We start from the raw sequence: 20,729 nt of genomic DNA on the forward strand, positions 1-20,729 counted from the left end.
GTCCTTTCTCAACTTCATGGGACACCTGAATTACTCCATCCATGTGCCTACTTCTCTCGGAAGCTCAGCCCGGCGGAGAGGAATTACGACATCGGCAATCGTGAACTCCTGGCCATCAAGCTGGCCCTGGAGGAGTGGCGACATTGGCTGGAGGGTGCCATCCACCCATTCCAAGTCATCACTGACCATAAAAATCTCCAGTACCTCCGTGATGCTAAACGACTTTGTCCCCGTCAGGCCAGATGGTCATTATTCTTCTCGAGATTCCATTTCTCCATTACCTACCGTCCTGGTCCTAAGAATGTCCGTGCCGATGCTTTGTCCAGATTACATGATTCTCCAGAGACTCCCGAGACAACCACCAACATTATACCTGAAAATATCATCATCAATCCCATCGAATGGTCTGCTCCTCCAGCCGTCGCCACTCCTGATCCTCGACCTCCGCCGGGCTTTCCACCTGATCGTCAGTTCATCCCTAGGACACAACGGGTAGATCTCATCCACACCATTCATACCTCACTGGGCACTGGACATCCCGGGGCCAACAGCACTCTCTCGCTGCTATCCGAGCGCTTCTGGTGGCCGGGTATGGCAAGGGATGTGAAAAGGTATGTACAAGGCTGTAAGGAGTGTGCAATGTCCAAAAGTCCCCGACATCTACCTGCAGGAAAGCTCCATCCCTTGCCAATTCCTAACCGCCCCTGGTCACACCTAGGAGTTGACTTCATGACCGATTTACCTTCATCGGATGGGAACACCTGCATCTTCGTCATAGTAGATCAATTCTCTAAGTTCTGCAGACTATTACCACTAAGAGGTCTTCCCACTGCCCTGGAAACCGCCAAACTTCTCTTCAATCATGTCTTTCGCTATTATGGGATCCCAGAAGACATTGTATCGGACAGGGGACCCCAATTCATTTCCCGAGTATGGAAATCGTTTTTCAAGCTCCTAGGTGTGACAGTCAGCCTCTCCTCTGGCTATCACCCTCAGACCAACGGCCAGACGGAGAGGAAGATCCAGGAAGTGGGGCGGTTTCTCAGGACCTTCTGCAACGGCCACCAGAACTCCTGGAACCAGTTTCTGGGCTGGGCGGAGTATGCCCAAAATTCACTGCGGCATCCCACGACAGGCCTCACACCATTCCAGTGTGTTCTCGGATTCCAACCTCCTCTATTTCCCTGGGATGGTGAACCATCTGAGGTCCCCGCAGTGGATTACTGGTTCCGGGAGAGCGAGAGAGTCTGGGACGAAGCTCACCATCATCTGCAGAGGGCAGTTCGCAGATCCAAGACAGTCGCTGACCGGAGGAGGATTTCGGGTCCAGTCTACGTTCCAGGAGATAAGGTTTGGCTCTCCACTCGCGATATTCGTCTGCGACTGCCCTCCAAAAAACTTAGTCCCAGGTTTGTTGGCCCCTTTACCATCCTGGAACAGGTCAATCCCGTCACATACAAACTCCAGCTTCCACCACAATATAGAATTCATCCCACATTTCACGTCTCACTACTCAAACCCTTTCACGACCCTCTTGTTCCCTCCACAGAACCTGGCCACGAAGAGGAACCTCCTCCCCCCTTGATGCTGGAAGAAGGGTCCATCTACTCCGTTCGTGAAATCTGCAGTCCCGACGTCGTGGTGGTCAGTTGGAATATCTCGTCGATTGGGAAGGATACGGACCAGAGGAGAGATCATGGATCCCAAGAGTCGACATCCTAGATCCCACGCTCATGGAAGAGTTCCATTCCAGCCATCCTCAGTACCCTGGACCTCGTGGACGAGGAAGACCACCACGGCGCCGGAGACCTCGGCCCTCAGGAGCGGGCCCTGGGGAGGGGGGTAGTGTCACGGATTGGCCAGGTTCTTCCACCACAATCACCCAGCGATCACAGTCACCTGAGTTCTGACAAGACACACCTGCACCCCATCAATCACCACTGCTTCATAAGCACACACCACGCACCTCTCATTGTCCGGGCTCGTTTATCCGAAGCGGACTCATAGTGCTTCTCTCTGCGAGTTTCACTAACTAAACTTACCTGTGTTTACTTACCAGTTCTCTACGCCGATTCCAGTCTGTCCCAGTCTGCCCAGATCTCATCTCGAGTGGTGTGCGAGCCGTAAGCCTTCTGATCTGCCAAGTGGTGCGTGAGTGTGTGCCGTCAGCCTGTCATCCTCTTCATACGAAGATCATATCCACTCTGGAAGTCTCATCTCGCCGTGCCTGCAAAAGATACATTGATTATTCACTCACGAATTACACTCAAGAATTCTTCACCTCTGAACTCTGATACTCACCGAATACTGCACGTTGATTCATCTTGATACTCTGCTGTTGTAAATAAACACTACATCACTACTTACCTTGTTGTCCGTCTGCTTCCGTAACAGTTAGCCCGGACCTAAAAGAGACAGCGACAACATGAGTGCTCCAGATCCCTTTCAAGAGCTGGTGGATTCGCTGAAGAGGGTATTAACATTATCTCCTACCATCACGCCTCCTTCAACCTTCACGCCTCCCGCACCACCAGCACCATCACCATCGAGCACTTCTTCGACCACCGCATCTTCCATTCCCATGGCCCGACCAGCGTCCTACTCTGGCGGGGCGGAGGAGTGCAACGGATTTTTGCTCCAATGCTCTCTCATATTCACCATGCAGCCCACTTTATATCCAACCGACCAGTCTAAAATAGCATTCATAACATCTCTACTCACCGGTCCAGCTCTCCAATGGGCCGAAACGATCTGGAAGCAAGCTGGCCCAGACATTAGTTCCATACAAGCATTCGTTTCCCACTTCAAAGAAGTATTCGGCCGAACGGATGGAGAGATATCAGCCGGTGAGCAACTCTATCATTTGCCTCAAGGAAAGATGTCTACTCATGAATATGCCCTTCGCTTTCGCACTCTAGCTGCAGCCAGTGGATGGAACGAGCGGTCCTTACTGACCACCTACCGGCTTGGTCTCACACCTCAACTCCGTCTGCAGCTGGCCGCATTGGACGATAATATGGAGCTCGAAAAGTTCATTCAACAATCCATCAGGTGCTCAGACCGTATACAATCTTATCAGTCCCATTCTAACTCTACTGCACTCCTCCGCCCATCTGAAACCGCCAACCCTCCAGAATCAGAGCCCATGATAATAGAGTCTGGTAAACTTACCGCTGCTGAGCGACAGGAGGCTGACCCGGGGTCTTTGCATCTATTGTGGAGCCAGTGGGCATGTTTGGTTGAACTGCCCAATTCGTCCCATACGAACATCAGTGAGTGTATTCCATATTGATGAAGAAAAGATGCATCCACTCACTTCTTGTGTCCAGTTAACCACCCAAACATTCTCTGTTTCAGTTCACGCTCTCATCGACTCCGGGTCAGCAGGAAATTTCATCTCGGGAACCCTCTGTCGCCAGCTCCAGCTCCGTACCGAAGCCTCGTCAAATGTTTACCAGATCCAACCCATAACCAAGTTCATCACTGCACGTCCACGTATTCACCGGAAATGTGAACCCATTACACTTCAAGTCGGAGCCCTACACAAAGAGGATATTCAGCTGCTGGTTCTGGAGGGAGCCAATGCGGATATCATACTGGGGCGTCCATGGCTGGTGAAGCATGATCCCATCATCTCTTGGGGCTCCGGGGAAGTGATAAAGTGGGGCAAGGAATGCTCACCAAGATGTTTTACAGTTCTTCCACGTCCTTTTCTGAATCCTGTTCCAGTCTATGTCACATCAGTCAAAAGTCCACTCGAAAAACAGTCCACGAAGATTCCTGATATCTACTCTTCTTTCCAAGACATCTTCTGCCCCAAGAGAGCTTCCCAGCTACCACCTCATCGGCCATGGCACTGCGCCATTGACCTGATTCCGGATGCTCCTTTGCCCAGAGGTAAGATCTACCCGTTGTCACTTCCAGAGACCAAGGCCATGGAGGAGTATATTCAGGAAGCTCTCGATCAAGGGTACATTCGGCATTCTACATCTCCCGCAGCATCCAGCTTCTTTTTTGTGGCCAAAAAGGATGGAGGGCTGCGGCCATGCATTGATTACCGGACCCTAAACCAAGGTACTGTCAAATTCAAATAACCCCTTCCTCTCGTCCCTGCGGCCCTCGAACAACTCCGTTCAGCTACCATCTTCACGAAGTTGGACCTCCACAGCGCTTACAACCTGGTGAGAATACGAGAAGGGGATGAATGGAAAACCGCTTTTGTGACCCCTACTGGCCACTATGAATATCTGGTTATGCCCTATGGTCTGGTCAACGCCCCTTCCATGTTTCAGAATTTCATTCATGAGGTCCTCCGGGAGTTCCTGCATCGCTTCGTGGTCGTCTATATTGATGACATCCTCATCTATTCCCGGAGTGAAGTCAAACATCGTCATCACGTTGCGGAGGTCCTCCACACACTCAGAGCTCATCATCTCTCCCTGAAGGCTGAGAAGTGTTCTTTTCATCTCCCATCAGTCCAGTTTTTAGGCTACCTCATTGACCGTCAGGGGGTCCGCATGGATGAGAGGAAGGTCACTGCTGTAACTACCTGGCCAGAACCCACCACGATCAAAGAACTCCAGAGATTTCTTGGTTTTGCCAACTTTTACAGACGTTTCATACGAGGTTACAGCATCATCACCACTCCACTCACCAACTTGCTCAAAGGTAAACCCAAAAGTCTCCTCTGGACTCCTGAAGCAGCCGCAGCCTTCCAATCCCTCAAGTCTGCCTTCACACAAGCACCTCTCCTGACGCATCCAGATCCTGAGCTTCCTTTCGTCGTGGAGGTGGACGCCTCTACCTCCGGAGTTGGAGCCGTCCTTTCTCAACTTCATGGGACACCTGAATTACTCCATCCATGTGCCTACTTCTCTCGGAAGCTCAGCCCGGCGGAGAGGAATTACGACATCGGCAATCGTGAACTCCTGGCCATCAAGCTCGCCCTGGAGGAGTGGCGACATTGGCTGGAGGGTGCCATCCACCCATTCCAAGTCGTCACTGACCATAAAAATCTCCAGTACCTCCGTGATGCTAAACGACTTTGTCCCCGTCAGGCCAGATGGTCATTATTCTTCCCGAGATTCCATTTCTCCATTACCTACCGTCCTGGTCCTAAGAATGTCCGTGCCGATGCTTTGTCCAGATTACATGATTCTCCAGAGACTCCCGAGACAACCACCAACATTATACCTGAAAATATCATCATCAATCCTGGTGAATCATGTAATCTGGACAAAGCATCGGCACGGACATTCTTAGGACCAGGACGGTAGGTAATGGAGAAATGGAATCTCGAGAAGAATAATGACCATCTGGCCTGACGGGGACAAAGTCGTTTAGCATCACGGAGGTACTGGAGATTTTTATGGTCAGTGATGACTTGGAATGGGTGGATGGCACCCTCCAGCCAATGTCGCCACTCCTCCAGGGCCAGCTTGATGGCCAGGAGTTCACGATTGCCGATGTCGTAATTCCTCTCCGCCGGGCTAAGCTTCCGAGAGAAATAGGCACATGGATGGAGTAATTCAGGTGTCCCATGAAGTTGAGAAAGGACGGCTCCAACTCCGGAGGTAGAGGCGTCCACCTCCACGACGAAAGGAAGCTCAGGATCTGGATGCGTCAGGAGAGGTGCTTGTGTGAAGGCAGACTTGAGGGATTGGAAGGCTGCGGCTGCTTCAGGAGTCCAGAGGAGACTTTTGGGTTTACCTTTGAGCAAGTTGGTGAGTGGAGTGGTGATGATGCTGTAACCTCGTATGAAACGTCTGTAAAAGTTGGCAAAACCAAGAAATCTCTGGAGTTCTTTGATCGTGGTGGGTTCTGGCCAGGTAGTTACAGCAGTGACCTTCCTCTCATCCATGCGGACCCCCTGACGGTCAATGAGGTAGCCTAAAAACTGGACTGATGGGAGATGAAAAGAACACTTCTCGGCCTTCAGGAAGAGATGATGAGCTCTGAGTGTGTGGAGGACCTCCGCAACGTGATGACGATGTTCGACTTCACTCTGGGAATAGATGAGGATGTCATCAATATAGACGACCACGAAGTGATGCAGGAACTCCCGGAGGACCTCATGAATGAAATTCTGAAACACGGAAGGGGCGTTGACCAGACCATAGGGCATAACCAGATATTCATAGTGGCCAGTAGGGGTCACAAAAGAGTTTTTCCATTCATCCCCTTCTCGTATTCCCACCAGGTTGTAAGCGCTGCGGAGGTCCAACTTCGTGAAGATGGTAGCTGAACGGAGTTGTTCGAGGGCCGCAGGGACGAGAGGAAGGGGATATTTGAATTTGACAGTACCTTGGTTTAGGGTCTGGTAATCAATGCATGGCCGCAGCCCTCCATCCTTTTTGGCCACAAAAAAGAAGCTGGATTCTGCGGGAGATGTAGAATGCCGAATGTACCCTTGATCGAGAGCTTCCTGAATATACTCCTCCATGGCCTTGGTCTCTGGAAGTGACAACGGGTAGATCTTACCTCTGGGCAAAGGAGCATCCGGAATCAGGTCAATGGCGCAGTCCCATGGCCGATGAGGTGGTAGCTGGGAAGCTCTCTTGGGGCAGAAGATGTCTTGGAAAGAAGAGTAGATATCAGGAATCTTCGTGGACTGTTTTTCGAGTGGACTTTCGACTGATGTGACATAGACTGGAACAGGATTCAGAACAGGACGTGGAAGAACTGGAAAACATCTTGGTGAGCATTCCTTGCCCCACTTTATCACTTCCCCGGAGCCCCAAGAGATGATGGGATCATGCTTCACCAGCCACGGACGCCCCAGTATGATATCCGCATTGGCTCCCTCCAGAACCAGCTGCTGAATATCCTCTTTGTGTAGGGCTCCGACTTGAAGTGTAATGGGTTCACATTTCCGGTGAATACGTGGACGTGCAGTGATGAACTTGGTTATGGGTTGTCAGCAGCCATGTCACCCTGTAGCCCAAGACTGGTTGCCCACTGAAGCTAAGCAGGGCTGAGCCTGGTTAGTACCTGGATGGGAGACCTACTGAGAAAACCAGGTTGCTGCTGGAAGAGGTGTTAGTGAGGCCAGCAGGGGGTGCTCACCCTGTGGTCTGTGTGGGTCCTAATGCCCCAGTATAGTAATGGGGACACTATACTGTCAAAAGAGCACCGTCTTTCGGATGAGACGTTAAACCGAGGTCCTGACTCTCTGTGGTCATTAAAAATCCCAGAGAGTAGGGGTGTAACCCCGGCATCCTGGCCAAATTTGCCCTGTGGCCTCTGTCCATCATGGCCTCCTAATCATCCCCATATACTGATTGGCTTCATCACTGTCTCCTCTCCACCAGGAAGCTGGTGTGTGGTGGGCGTTCTGGTGCAATATGGCTGCCGTCGCATCATCCAGGTGGATGCTGCACATTGGTGGTGGTTGAGGAGATTCCCCCTTCCATGTAAAGCGCTTTGAGTGCCGAGAAAAACGCTATATAAATGTAATGAATTATTATTATTATTATCTGGTAAACATTTGACGAGGCTTCGGTACGGAGCTGGAGCTGGCGACAGAGGGTTCCCGAGATGAAATTTCCTGCTGACCCGGAGTCGATGAGAGCGTGAACTGAAACAGAGAATGTTTGGGTGGTTAACTGGACACAAGAAGTGAGTGGATGCATCTTTTCTTCATCAATATGGAATACACTCACCGATGTTCGTATGGGACGAATTGGGCAGTTCGACCGAACATGCCCACTGGCTCCACAATAGATGCAAAGACCCCGGGTCAGCCTCCTCTGTCGCTCAGCAGCGGTAAGTTTACCAGACTCTATTATCATGGGCTCTGGTTCTGGAGGGCTGGCGGTTTCAGATGGGCGGAGGAGTGCAGTAGAGTTAGAATGGGACTGATAAGATTGTATACGGTCTGAGCACCTGATGGATTGTTGAATGAACTTTTCGAGCCCCATATTATCGTCCAATGCGGCCAGCTGCAGACGGAGTTGAGGTGTGAGACCAAGCCGGTAGGTGGTCAGTAAGGACCGCTCGTTCCATCCACTGGCTGCAGCTAGAGTGCGAAAGCGAAGGGCATATTCATGAGTAGACATCTTTCCTTGAGACAAATGATAGAGTTGCTCACCGGCTGATATCTCTCCATCCGTTCGGCCGAATACTTCTTTGAAGTGGGAAACGAAGGCTTGTATGGAACTAATGGCTGGGCCAGCTTGCTTCCAGATCGTTTCGGCCCATTGGAGAGCTGGACCGGTGAGTAGAGATGTTATGAATGCTATTTTAGACTGGTCGGTTGGATATAAAGTGAGCTGGACCGGTGAAAGTGAGAATATAAAGTGAAAGTGACACGTGACGGCCAAGTATGGTAACCCATACTTGGAATTTGACCTCTGCATTTAACCCATCCAAGTTAATGCAAACACATTAGGAGCAGAGTAGTGAGTAGTTAACACACACACACTGCAAACATGGATACACACCCAGAGCAGCGGGCAGCCTTTGTGTGGCGCCCAGGGAGCGATTAGGGGTTAGGTGCCTTGCTCAAGGGCACCTCAGTCATTTCCCACCGGCTCTGGAATCGAACCAGCAACCTTTGGGTTACCAGTTCAACTCCCTAACCACTAGGCCATGACTGCCCCGATTTAAAGTGGGCTGCATGGTGAATATGAGAGAGCATTGAAGCAAAAATCCGTTGCACTCCTCCGCCCCGCCAGAGTAGGACGCTGGTCAGGCCATGGGACTGGAAGATGCGGTGGTCGAAGAAGTGCTCGATGGTGATGGTGCTGGTGGTGCGGGAGGCGTGATGGTTGAAGGAGGCGTGATGGTAGGAGATAATGTTAATACCCTCTTCAGCGAATCCACCAGCTCTTGAAAGGGATCTGGAGCACTCATGCTGTCGCTGTCTCTTTTTGGTCCGGGCTAACTGTTACGGAAGCAGACGGACAACAAGGTAAGTAGTGATGTAGTGTTTATTTACAACAGCAGAGTATCAAGATGAATCAACGTGCAGTATTCGGTGAGTATCAGAGTTCAGAGGTGAAGAATTCTTGAGTGTAATTCGTGAGTGAATAATCATTGTATCTTTTGCAGGCACGGCGAGATGAGACTTCCAGAGTGGATATGATCTTCGTATGAAGAGGATGACAGGCTGACGGCACACACTCACGCACCACTTGGCAGATCAGAAGGCTTACGGCTCGCACACCACTCGAGATGAGATCTGGGCAGACTGGGACAGACTGGAATCGGCGTAGAGAACTGGTAAGTAAACACAGGTAAGTTTAGTTAGTGAAACTCGCAGAGAGAAGCACTATGAGTCCGCTTCGGATAAACGAGCCCGGACAATGAGAGGTGCGTGGTGTGTGCTTATGAAGCAGTGGTGATTGATGGGGTGCAGGTGTGTCTTGTCAGAACTCAGGTGACTGTGATCGCTGGGTGATTGTGGTGGAAGAACCTGGCCAATCCGTGACATCTTATTTCAATAAAAAGAAAATGCATTAAAATGCACGATTTTGTTTGTTATTTGATGTGATTATTAATTCAGCAGAGGGCCTTCTGTTCGTGATGCCACTGTAGCTGCTTTGATTGACAGGGTGCAGATTGGAAAGCCCCTCCTCATGGAAGTCTCAGGTTATTGTCAGCCTTGCCATAGCAACCCTTGTGCAATTTAAGTTGCTTGTAATTCAATTGTGCTTTTAATTAAATTTATTTAAATTGAATTGGACACAAGATACAATATTATTTTCTCAAAAATCATCTAAGCAATGCAATGTAATCCCTTGTATATTTGATTATATTTCCAGTCATACCAGATCTGAGCAAAGAAAACATTTCCATGGTTTTCATTACATTTAGTGGGAACTCTGGTCCTCAGGGCTTGCATAATATGTCTCTTATGGCCAATGGATACTTCACCTGCTACATAGATGCAATATTACCTGCTGCTGGAGTGTACCATTTAAGTATGTTTACTGGACAGTACTATAGCTACAAATATGGGAAGAATGAAACAGAATAAGATTTTGTGACCACCATATGTCTTTGTGTTTTTAGATGTGACCATAACGAACAGTATCTATACTCATTCTACCAGCTGGCAGATTAGAGCATGTCCCTCTGGGACTGAGTACTTGAATCTCATGTTGTCCGAGAGAGGTCGGGATATCCCGTCCTGTGACGTGCCCCTCTGCCCACAGACACAGAGGACAAGCAGCAGGATAAAGCCTCAACCAAACCCACAGACAGTCACAAGCGAGGTGTGAGGTCCATTCATAAAGAAAAGCTACTCCGTTATACAAACCTATCAACACTATTTTATATTTTTCTGCTTTGAATGTGTTATGTTTTTTCCAGCTGTTTGGATTTATTCGGACACTACATTTTCCCTAAACAAATTGTGTTATCTGTTGCTTGTATTTTACATGTGTATTATAATGTTCTTTAAAAGCATGATTAAAAAACAAAAAAACATTTACTTTTGATTTTAGTTTGCCTTTTCTGGGGTAGTTAGGCTACTGAACATTCCTGTTATATTCTTGCCTTTAATATATCAAAGAAAGGCATATATCCTATATAGTTCAAATTTAAATGACAAAAGACTATATTGGAAACTGCGTGTTCAAAGGGATAAAGAAATGAAACTTTTAAGTTCTACTTGGCTTAATCATTTTTATTAGAAGTTCTTCAAGTTTCGTTTTTTGCAGTTATTGTACGATATGCTCCACTGTGCCGGTTCGGCCCGTCAGGTTGGTCTCGAGGTCATGCTCAAGTCCTGTAAAGCATGCACGCAGTAGCGTTTTTTGGCACGGGCGAACCGGGCAATCGCCCGGGCGGCATTTTTTGGGGGGCGCCGCCGCCGCCGGCGGGGGATCCATATAGTTATCTAAGTCAGTCACACCTCGACTTTCTTCCAAATAACGCACATTTCATTCAGAATATTATAAATACAGGCCTCTATATTTCCTGCACATTTTTGTTTTTCTGAATTGTCTGCATGGCTAATAAAAATAGGTAATACAAAACGATTACTTGGTCACCTCCACCAAGGTGAATTGGTTTAGTCTTGACTTCTGGTCGTGACTCGTGAGTGTGAGTGACAGTTATGGGGGGATCAGGGGATCTGTTGATTGTCGATGTCGAGTGCCAAATAAGAGATGGACAAGAAAGGTCAAAGCCATCAGGTGCCCAATTTAGAAACGAGCGAAAGATAAAGGTATGCAACTATGTTTTCTCTCTATGATTACGGTATCCATGTCATGAATGAAGGGGCAATATTAATTGGTGCGTATAACTCTTATTTGCTAGCCTTTTTGCTATGATTCTTGCTATGCTTAACAATAATTCGGTTTTAACTCAAACACGAGATCTAATTTCACCATAATATTGTGCTTTGCAACAAAACTGTTACAAGTTCAGTTATTACAGTGCAAAAAAATGCTTTTCTTAGTATTTTTGTCTTGTTTCCAGTCGAAATATCAAACATTTCTTAAATAAAGATGCATAACGTTATATTACTAAAGTAGTAAAATGACATAAGATATTAAGTCTTGTTTTCTGGTGGAAATAAATAAAAATTGAGTTTTTAAAACAAGCAAAACATGATCTGCCAATGGGGTTAGAAAAATTATGTCCAAATTGGGGTGATTGGGGGGCGCTCGAAGGGGGTCTCGCCCAGGGTGTAATTCAATGTAGAACCGCCACTGCATGCACGCATATCTTTCAGACTGCTTTTCAAGCTATTACATACACGAATTTGTCATTAGACAAACAGCCACTGTTATAGCCTACCCCCAACTTCTCCTTCTGGACAAGATTTTGATGTCTTCAGTGTTCATTGTCTTATTGGTCGATTGTAGACTATTGACAGCTATTGTATTGTGACTGTTGCACAGTATAAAACATCTAAATAAACATTTTACACTTTCACATCGCCTTGTGTTTTAATGCTGCTTTGAAATAGATAAAGAGAAATCTACAAATACCAAAAGTATTCATGCATTACTTTAACATCCGAATAAACGTATTCGGATTTCTAATTAAAATAAGTACCTAGGCCTATTATGGTGCTAAACTTTTAAAGTTGACAATAAGCTTCAAGAAATAACCATCAAAGTGGTGATAATGGTGATGTAGTAGGCCTACAGAACAGCCGTTTATTTCTTTTTTGCATAGAGCAAATGATGAACACTATTAAATGCTCGTGCGATATACATCTGGTAACTGAAGCCTATGACTAAATCCATTTGACCGGTTTCAAAGTCTATTGTGACGAAGGTATTGAGAGGCAGGTGCTACAAACTTCTCCAGTTGTGGCTTAAAGGGTTAGTTCACCCAAAAATGAAAATTCTGTCAGTAATTACTCACCCTCATGTTGTTCCAATCATGTAAGACTTTCGTTCATCTTCGGATCACAAATTAAGATATTTTTGATTAAATCTGAGAGCTATCTCACTCCTCCATAGGCTTCCAGAGGGACCGAAACTCGCCGGCCCAGAAAGTCAGTGAAGAAAATGTTGAAATAGTCCAAGTGACTACAGTGGCTCTACATTAAGTTTATCATGCGACGACAATACTTTTTGTGCGAAAAAACAACAAAAATAACGACTTTATTCAACTATTAGTGTTCTTCAATGTGGGCCTCTGACGAGAGTTCACGGGAGCGCCACGACGCATGCGCGAGAACTGAGATTACGGCGTTCTTCTTCTACTACTACTTGTTACTGGCTGCTCACTCCTTAGGAGTATTATCGCCATCTACTGTACAAGATGACGTCCCGACATTGCCGGGAGCGCAAAACGGTCTGTTTACAAGCAGCTGAAGACGCGCGCTGTATGTAAAACTGTATTCGTAAATATGTCCGCAGATTTCGATGTAGATGAAGATTTGATTTTTTTTTAACCAACCATACTTATTCGAACCAGAATACACAGACATTGAACTACAAGAGATGGAAGATGCTGCAACACAACCGCAGTCTGCTTCTGAAAGACAGAGAGCATTGGACAGCTGATGGTGTAAATGTAATCAGTGCCAAGCGATGCCTACTGAGGCCATCTTTAAAAATATTTTGGTTTGCCGTAACAGCCAAAAAAAATAAAAAAAATAAAAAAGGGGTCGGTTGGTCGGTCTATATATAGCCTATAATTATTCTTTCTTCTTTTTTTTTAAAGATTCAATGTAGAGTTTTGGTTCATTTAAGAGACGAGCACGCGGGCGCCTCCATGTCCTGATTATATTGCCTGCATGCTACAATTAATACAAAACGAAATTCACTTTAAAGAAAGGCTTTCTACAAAAAGCCTACAGTAGCCTACAGAGAAATTTAATGTCGGAGCGTCTTGCAGGTGAGCATGTGGGGGGAGAGATACGATTTTCGATCAATCATCAAATATTATATTATTTTGCTTTTGTAAAATTGTATTCGTAATGTATGTAACTGTATGTCCCAATCGATGCAGCACACGCTCTCCTATTCAGGCCATCCTTAAAAATAGTCTTGTTTGCCATAACCCGACCGACCCTGTCAATTTAGGACCGACCCAATTAATAATTTTTTTACCCTTTTGGACTAAAAAAGTCCCCTTTGGTTCTTAAGTTGATAAAAAAACGACTTGCCGGATGTAAACTTGCGTTAACTTGCGAAAGAATATAGGCTATATATAGACCGACCAACCGACCCCTTTTTTTTTCTTTTTCTTTTTTTTTTTTTGGCTGTTACGGCAAACCAAAATATTTTTAAGGATGGCCTCAGTAGGCATCGCTTGGCACTGATTACATTTACACCATCAGCTGTCCAATGCTCTCTGTCTTTCAGAAGCAGACTGCGGTTGTGTTGCAGCATCTTCCATCTCTTGTAGTTAAATGTCTGTGTATTCTGGTTCGAATAAGTATGGTTGGTTAAAAAAAAATCAAATCTTCATCTACATCGAAATCTGCGGACATATTTACGAATACAGTTTTACATACAGCGCGCGTCTTCAGCTGCTTGTAAACAGACCGTTTTGCGCTCCCGGCAATGTCGGGACGTCATCTTGTACAGTAGATGGCGATATTACTCCTAAGGAGTGAGCAGCCAGTAACAAGTAGTAGTAGAAGAAGAACGCCGTAATCTCAGTTCTCGCGCATGCGTCGTGGCGCTCCCGTGAACTCTCGTCAGAGGCCCACATTGAAGAACACTAATAGTTGAATAAAGTCGTTATTTTTGTTGTTTTTTCGCACAAAAAGTATTGTCGTCGCATGATAAACTTAATGTAGAGCCACTGTAGTCACTTGGACTATTTCAACATTTTCTTCACTGACTTTCTGGGCCGGCGAGTTTCGGTCCCTCTGGAAGCCTATGGAGGAGTGAGATAGCTCTCAGATTTAATCAAAAATATCTTAATTTGTGATCCGAAGATGAACGAAAGTCTTACATGATTGGAACAACATGAGGGTGAGTAATTACTGACAGAATTTTCATTTTTGGGTGAACTAACCCTTTAAACAGCTTATAATAGCCTGTGTATACATTACCTATAGTCATACCTAGTCGTTAGAAACGGAAAGTCTGTCGGTGAATCTCTCCGTGACGTGAGGAAAACACTTTCTCGACAGTTTGCACTGAATGATTTGCACTTACACTGAGGTAATGAAAGCTATTTATTTTAACGGGGTATGTGGTTCATCTATTACAGATTTATATTTTAGTTGACAGGTCAGTTATAATCTGGTCGGTCTGGTCTTATTCCGTGCATGTTAGGACTTCTAAGAGATTTAATTCTGTCAAGGTTAACGTTTGGAACAGGATTATGGCTTTTATTTTAAATTTTTATTTTGGCCAATCCATAGTTACAAAACTTTTTTCATAGGTAAAAAAAAAATACAGTCTTTGTCACACACGGTACATAGTTAGCCTACTAGTAATTGCTATAAATTGTGTTTAATTACATGCAGCCTAACCCTATAGTAAGTACAATCTTAAATATAGCTGCAAGCAGCCATTACCGGGGCCAAGCAGAATAAGACGACAAGACATGGCTGAAAGTGTCAGATCAACTGCAACAATGAGCAATTAAAGACATTTAAAGAGGATTTTAGGCGAATTATCACTTTTGACCATTAGGTGGCGCTGTCTCAAAATATTTTGGGTACCTTCAGGGGATGGTGCTGATGGCACATTCTGAGTTTCATAATATTACACCAATGCTTTTGTTCAGTATAGCATTTTATTTCACAAAACTGTATTGAAGTCAATGGGAATTTCATGTTTTGTTCTGTTATAGCGCCACCAAGAGGCTCAGTCCTACAATTTTTTTTTACGTGTCCTCAGAGTGCGCCCATACATATGTGTGTCAATTTTGGTGAAGATATCTCAATTCGCTTCAGACATTTATATGAAAAAACACGTAAAAAATTACTGACACATGACTTTGATTGGATTTTACTACCCCTTACTATCAATATTTTCGCATTTGGGAATTAGTGAATGGCTATCGACCTATGTTTCCAAACTTCTGACGGTGGTTTCGTCTCGATCGGACAAGCGGTTTCGAAGATATAGCCAAATGTTTTTTAAGTGCTAAATCACAACGCTACACAAACCGTAAGGCGAAACTTAGCATGTTTGGTATCGTAGGACTCGGCAAGGATTCAGAAGTCTAATTAGATGAGTCTCGTGAAAATAAGTGGACCACACCCAAAGTTATGAGCATTTGAAAAAAAAAATCACCACTAGGTGGCGCTGTTTCGAAACTTCTCAGGCTCCTTCAGGACATCGTGGTGATGACCCATACCAAGTTTCGTAACAATCCGTTTATGCGTTCGTAAAATACAGCATTTTAGCACAAAATTCAAAATGGCCGACAGTCAAAATGGCCGATATGGTAAAATTGGATATCAGTCGACTCGGCATGTTGCCCTGAATCTAAGAAGACCAATTTTATGATTTTTGGACAAACTGTTCAGAAGTTAAAAGCAAAAATAGCTATTTTTCATATCTCCGGACCAGTAGGTGGCGCTGCGTCGAAACGCAGCATGTAGCCTCAGGTCATGCTTGTGATGACATGTACCAAGTTTGGTCTGAATCCGATAAAGCGTTGCGGAGATACAGCCTTACGTCTGTTTTTGCAAGCGCTACGTAAAATTTGTTCGAGCGTTTATCGAAAATGGTTTGACGAATCAATTTGAATTCCATAACTTTTGGTCAGCACTGCCTGAAGATGATCTTGTTCAATTTTCGTGCAAATCGGACAAACCGTCTAGGACGAGTTCGAAAAAGTAGGTTTTTTAGAAAAATTCAAAATGGCGGCCATATTTTAATGACGGAAAATGACGTCATAGGGTGCAATCGAATCGTCATGAGCCAAGGAATTAGAGGAAAAAATTATTTTGTTGAAAAGTTATTAGCATAAACATGAGTGAAACTTTGGACAGTTGGTGGCGCTAGAGGGATTGGTTTTAAGACACTAAATTTGCTATGGGGACTTTTCAGACTGTCCTCTATCAGTGTGCCAAATTTCATAACTTTCCCGCAAGCGGTTCTATGGGCTGCCATAGACTCCCAGAGCGGAAGAAGAAGAAGAAACGGAAGAATAATAAGAAGAAGAACGGGAACAGATACAATAGGTGCCTCCGCACCTTCGGTGCTTGGCCCCTAATTCCTTGTGGGTGCAAGCACACTTGGCAATAAAGCTCTTTCTGATTCTGATTCTGATTCTGATCAGAGCTCATTAAGGTGCTTGCAGGCGCTTTAAGTGTCAACAGAATTCCAGTTCCTGAACCTTCAGTTTTAAGTGGGGATCCATTGCAATACAACGACTGGAAACACTCATTTGAAACACTGATCGAACAGAAGAACCTTCAAGACAAAGAAAAGATATACTACATACAGTTAACGATAAAGATAGACTAGTAGAATTCACACCATTCTGTGTTCTGGGTACCATATTTCAACAATAACACATCAGAAAATGTGGTAATGCAGGATTTCGTTTAAGAATGATTTTATCTATACCTTTACGTGCTCTTCAAAGTGTTTTTGTAAATGTACAAGAAACTTTTAAATGTACCTAGAGTTTTTACAGAACTGGGGAGAACTGCATTTTCCTATCATGGACCCTGGGCATGGAATAATTTGCAAAAATATTTAAAACTAGACAAATTGGTGTCTATTGGTGAATTTAAAGGCATCATAAAGATAATGAAGGCTTGTGATTGTTTTTGTTGAGAGGATACTATGTTCTAATATTTCTTTTTATTTTGTATTGGTTGTATTTGAACTAAATTTTACATAACTACCATGGCCAGGTCTCTCTTGTAAAAGAGATTTTAATCTCAATGAGACTTCCTGGTAAAATAAAGGTAAATAAATAAATAAGAAAACCACTATAACATTCTCTCAATTCAAAACGCCAACAGCATCTCTCTTCCACATCAGCATCCACGCTGTATCTCAAAAAACACTTTTCTCTCGTCCACCAATCCTCGAGGAACATGTTCAATTAAGGCAGAGCTGCACCTGAGAGAGAGAGAGAGAGGGATAGAAAAGACGAGATACACATCCCCACACACAGGCTCAGACTTAACATGTGGGTTTACCTTATATTGATTACATGGCTACTCAAGGAAAGGTGTTAATAAGTCACTCAATTAGCACAAGTTTGTTTTTTCTTTGTAACATAAATTCTACACTCAATTCAAGATGCAATGAATTACAATAATTGTGCATCACCACGTAACAGCCAAAATCCATTATTACTGAATTTACACTTTGGGCTTGATATGAAGCTCAAAGTGTAAATTCAGTAATCATTTAATTGTTTCTAAATGACTATTTGCACCTGGATAATTGAGAGTGATTGTAAGTGTGATGATCATCTGCTAAATGAGCAACAACGACCACAATTCACTCCTTCAGTCAGTGAAGCTCCCACAGCCATTCATGAGAGTTTAAATGCTGGGGAATATTCCCATCTTCCCACAGGAGAAGAAGAAGCAAGCAGGAGGAATTACTCCAGGAGAAACTACGGACATACTACTGTAAAGATGGAGATTAAGGAAGAACCCTGCAGAATAAAAGATGAAGATACAGAGGAACAAATAGGTTGGTGTTTTCCTTCATTCTCTTTAATCACTGATGAGGAACATTAAGATGAAAACTTACATATTAAAATAACATCTAAAACTAGATACTAGTAGACTCAGTAGTAAATTGGATTTGTGCTAAATTGAGAATTTGAACAATGTTTACTTTTGTTTCTCATGTATACTTTTATTAAATTATGGGGATTTCATTTGTTTATTTTAGACCTGATGGAAGTGAATGAAGACAAACTGCATCAGTTTCAAAAACCGCATTATTTCACAAATGAAGATGGAAATGCAGTCGTTTCAAAGACTGAAGAGAATTTCACACAGAAACAAGCTGCAAAATCTGGAGTTGAAGGATCTTTAACCTGCTCTGAGTGTGGAAAGAGTTTCAGTCGTAAACAAAACCTGAAGATACACATGATGATTCACACTGGAGAAAAAACTTTCACTTGCTCTCAGTGTGGAAAGAGTTTCATAGAGCAATCAAACCTTAAACAACACATGATGATTCACACTGGAGAAAGGCCTTATTTATGCTCTCAGTGTGGAAAGAGTTTCAGTTACAAAAGCTCTCTCGATAAACATCTGCGCCGTCATTCTGGAGTGAGATCATTCAGCTGTGATCAGTGTGATAAAACATTTGTTTTTGTATCAAACTTAAGAAAACACCTTAAAGTTCATGCTGGTGTGAAGCCTCACTTTTGTTCTGTATGTGGAAAGAGTTTTTCACGACTGGAATATTTAAAAGAGCATGAGCGTATTCATACTGGTGTGAAACCTTATGTGTGCTCTGACTGTGGAAAGACCTTCACTTCATCCAGCCACTTAATAAAACACCAGAGAATTCACACTGGAGAGAAACCGTACAAGTGCTCACACTGTGGAAAGAGTTTCGCTCAGTCAGGAAACTTGAAAGATCATGAGAGAGTTCATACTGGAGAGAAACCGCACCAGTGCTCTTCATGTGGGAAGAGTTACACCCAATCATCTAGTCTGCAGAAACATAAGAAAACTCATTGCCCGAAGGTGTCTAAGTGAGCAAAGTTCACTCCCATAACTTGTAAATAAGCAAAAGATGGAATAACCTTTAATACAATTTAATCTAAAATTAGTATTGAAGTTTGATTGTTTGATAAGGGGAACTGGTTAAAATGGTTGTGAATTGCATTCTAAGTGTTGCATGTTTTGTTCTTCCGACACCCGTATTGATCCTCTGTTGTGTTGCACATGTGCAGTAAACACTGAGTGTTACCTGTATACAAGATGAACTGAACAGTAAAGCAACAATGTGAAAATACTTGTGTCAGTGTCATCGCTCAAGCAGTGCATGGTCATCTCATACAGATGTACAAGAATAATAGTTCAGAAAAGTTGTGAAACAATGGCAACAAAAGTCTATCAAATAGCATTCATACATCATATCGCGCATATCATTCATATTAGTCTCGCTGTTTAGAGGTGATGCATTGAGAACATATTGAAGACTTTATTGGATTGATGGCACCAATTGTTTATAAGGCGATTCCTCTCATAATATGGACTCGACAAATGCATCACTGAGAGCAGATCAAATTTACAGACTTGTTTTACAGCTGCTATCTATTTATAAAATAAAGTCATTTAGGTTCTTACATTAGCTATATGGTTATATGTTACATTTTGACAAACAATTTAGTCCACAAAAGTAATGAAAATTAACTTATTTTGAGCAGATTTTGTGTACTAGTCGAATCGTGATTCATGAAACAGTTTAACAAAATTAATTCACTGTGTTTATTAGACTATTTTTTTGGGAGAAATCTATATCAGGGGCCAAATGTATAAAGCCGCTCAGAGTAAAATATTAGTCTTTAGTGTGTCAAAATTCTAAAAATGACATAATTCTACTCTTATTCCTAAACTTAAGAATAAGTTTGAATCATAAAGGTTTCTAAGTGTTAAGACTAGGTCTCAGCTCCTACATTATTTAAGAGTGCTGGAGAGGGATCCTAACCTAGTTAAGAGTAAAGATGGCAGCAGAGAGGAGGAGAACACACACCTTCCAACAAACAAATAATATATTGGAGTTTACATTTACATTTATTCATTTAGCTGACGCTTTTATCCAAAGCAACTTACAATTGCTATATATGTCAGAGGTCGCACGCCTCTGGAGCAACTAGGGGTTAAGTGTCTTGCTCTGGGACACACTGGTGTCTCACAGTGGATTCGAACCCGGGTCTCTCACACCAAAGGCACCAAAAGTCTTATCCATTGCGCCAGCACCAGCACCAGCACCAGCACCACCCCTACTTTGTTTCAAGTAACTATTTCAAGTGTAACCATAACGAGTTATTGTCATCAAACCCTTTCAATTACAAATGATGTGCTAACTGGTTTTGATTCGGTACCTATTGCAATGCAATATAATCACACTATAGCAACGCCCTGCCACATATTTGACTATTCAAAAGGCCCGTTCACACCAACAACGACATACAGTTAACGATAAAGATAGACTAGTAGAATTCACACCACCACTATAACGATATAGAGGAACAATATAATTGGAATCACTTTCAGAATGTTTTTTCCCAGCTGCAAAAAATGAAAATTGAAAATTTTCACAACTGTTTTTGTGAATGTTCATTAAATAGTGAAATAATGATGTGCTCCACATTTTCATTTTATTAATTTCCTGTTTTTTTATTATATATAATAA

The 20,729-nt window shown here is 43.8% G+C and overlaps 1 protein-coding gene and 1 long non-coding RNA gene across 4 annotated transcripts in view; both read left to right on the plus strand.

Moving 5' to 3' along the window:
- The first annotated feature begins 7,309 nt into the window (after positions 1–7,309).
- LOC309478213 lies at positions 7,310–11,886 on the plus strand. 2 transcript variants are annotated; one of them, XR_014198862.1, is made up of 4 exons: positions 7,310–9,222; positions 9,506–9,591; positions 9,765–9,923; positions 10,015–11,886. It is a non-coding gene; the product is annotated as an uncharacterized lncRNA (long non-coding RNA). The 2 variants fall into 2 exon arrangements; XR_014198861.1 differs by having other exon boundaries at positions 7,310–9,591.
- Positions 11,887–17,918: 6,032 nt separating this feature from the next.
- The window catches only part of LOC309478154 (uncharacterized protein), a 59,892-nt gene continuing 57,081 nt past the window's right edge, over positions 17,919–20,729 (plus strand). The window contains exon 1 of one of the 2 annotated variants that reach the window (XM_082141742.1): positions 17,919–18,041. In XM_082141742.1, the coding sequence (XP_081997868.1) occupies positions 17,984–18,041 (58 nt within the window). In that variant the 5' untranslated portion in view covers positions 17,919–17,983. The remainder of the gene's footprint in view (positions 18,042–20,729) is intronic. The other variant, XM_082141738.1, reaches the window with a different exon arrangement.

The sequence above is a fragment of the Leuciscus leuciscus genome (assembly GCF_965113295.1).
Source record: "Leuciscus leuciscus genome assembly, chromosome: 16".
NCBI lineage: Eukaryota > Metazoa > Chordata > Actinopteri > Cypriniformes > Leuciscidae > Leuciscus > Leuciscus leuciscus.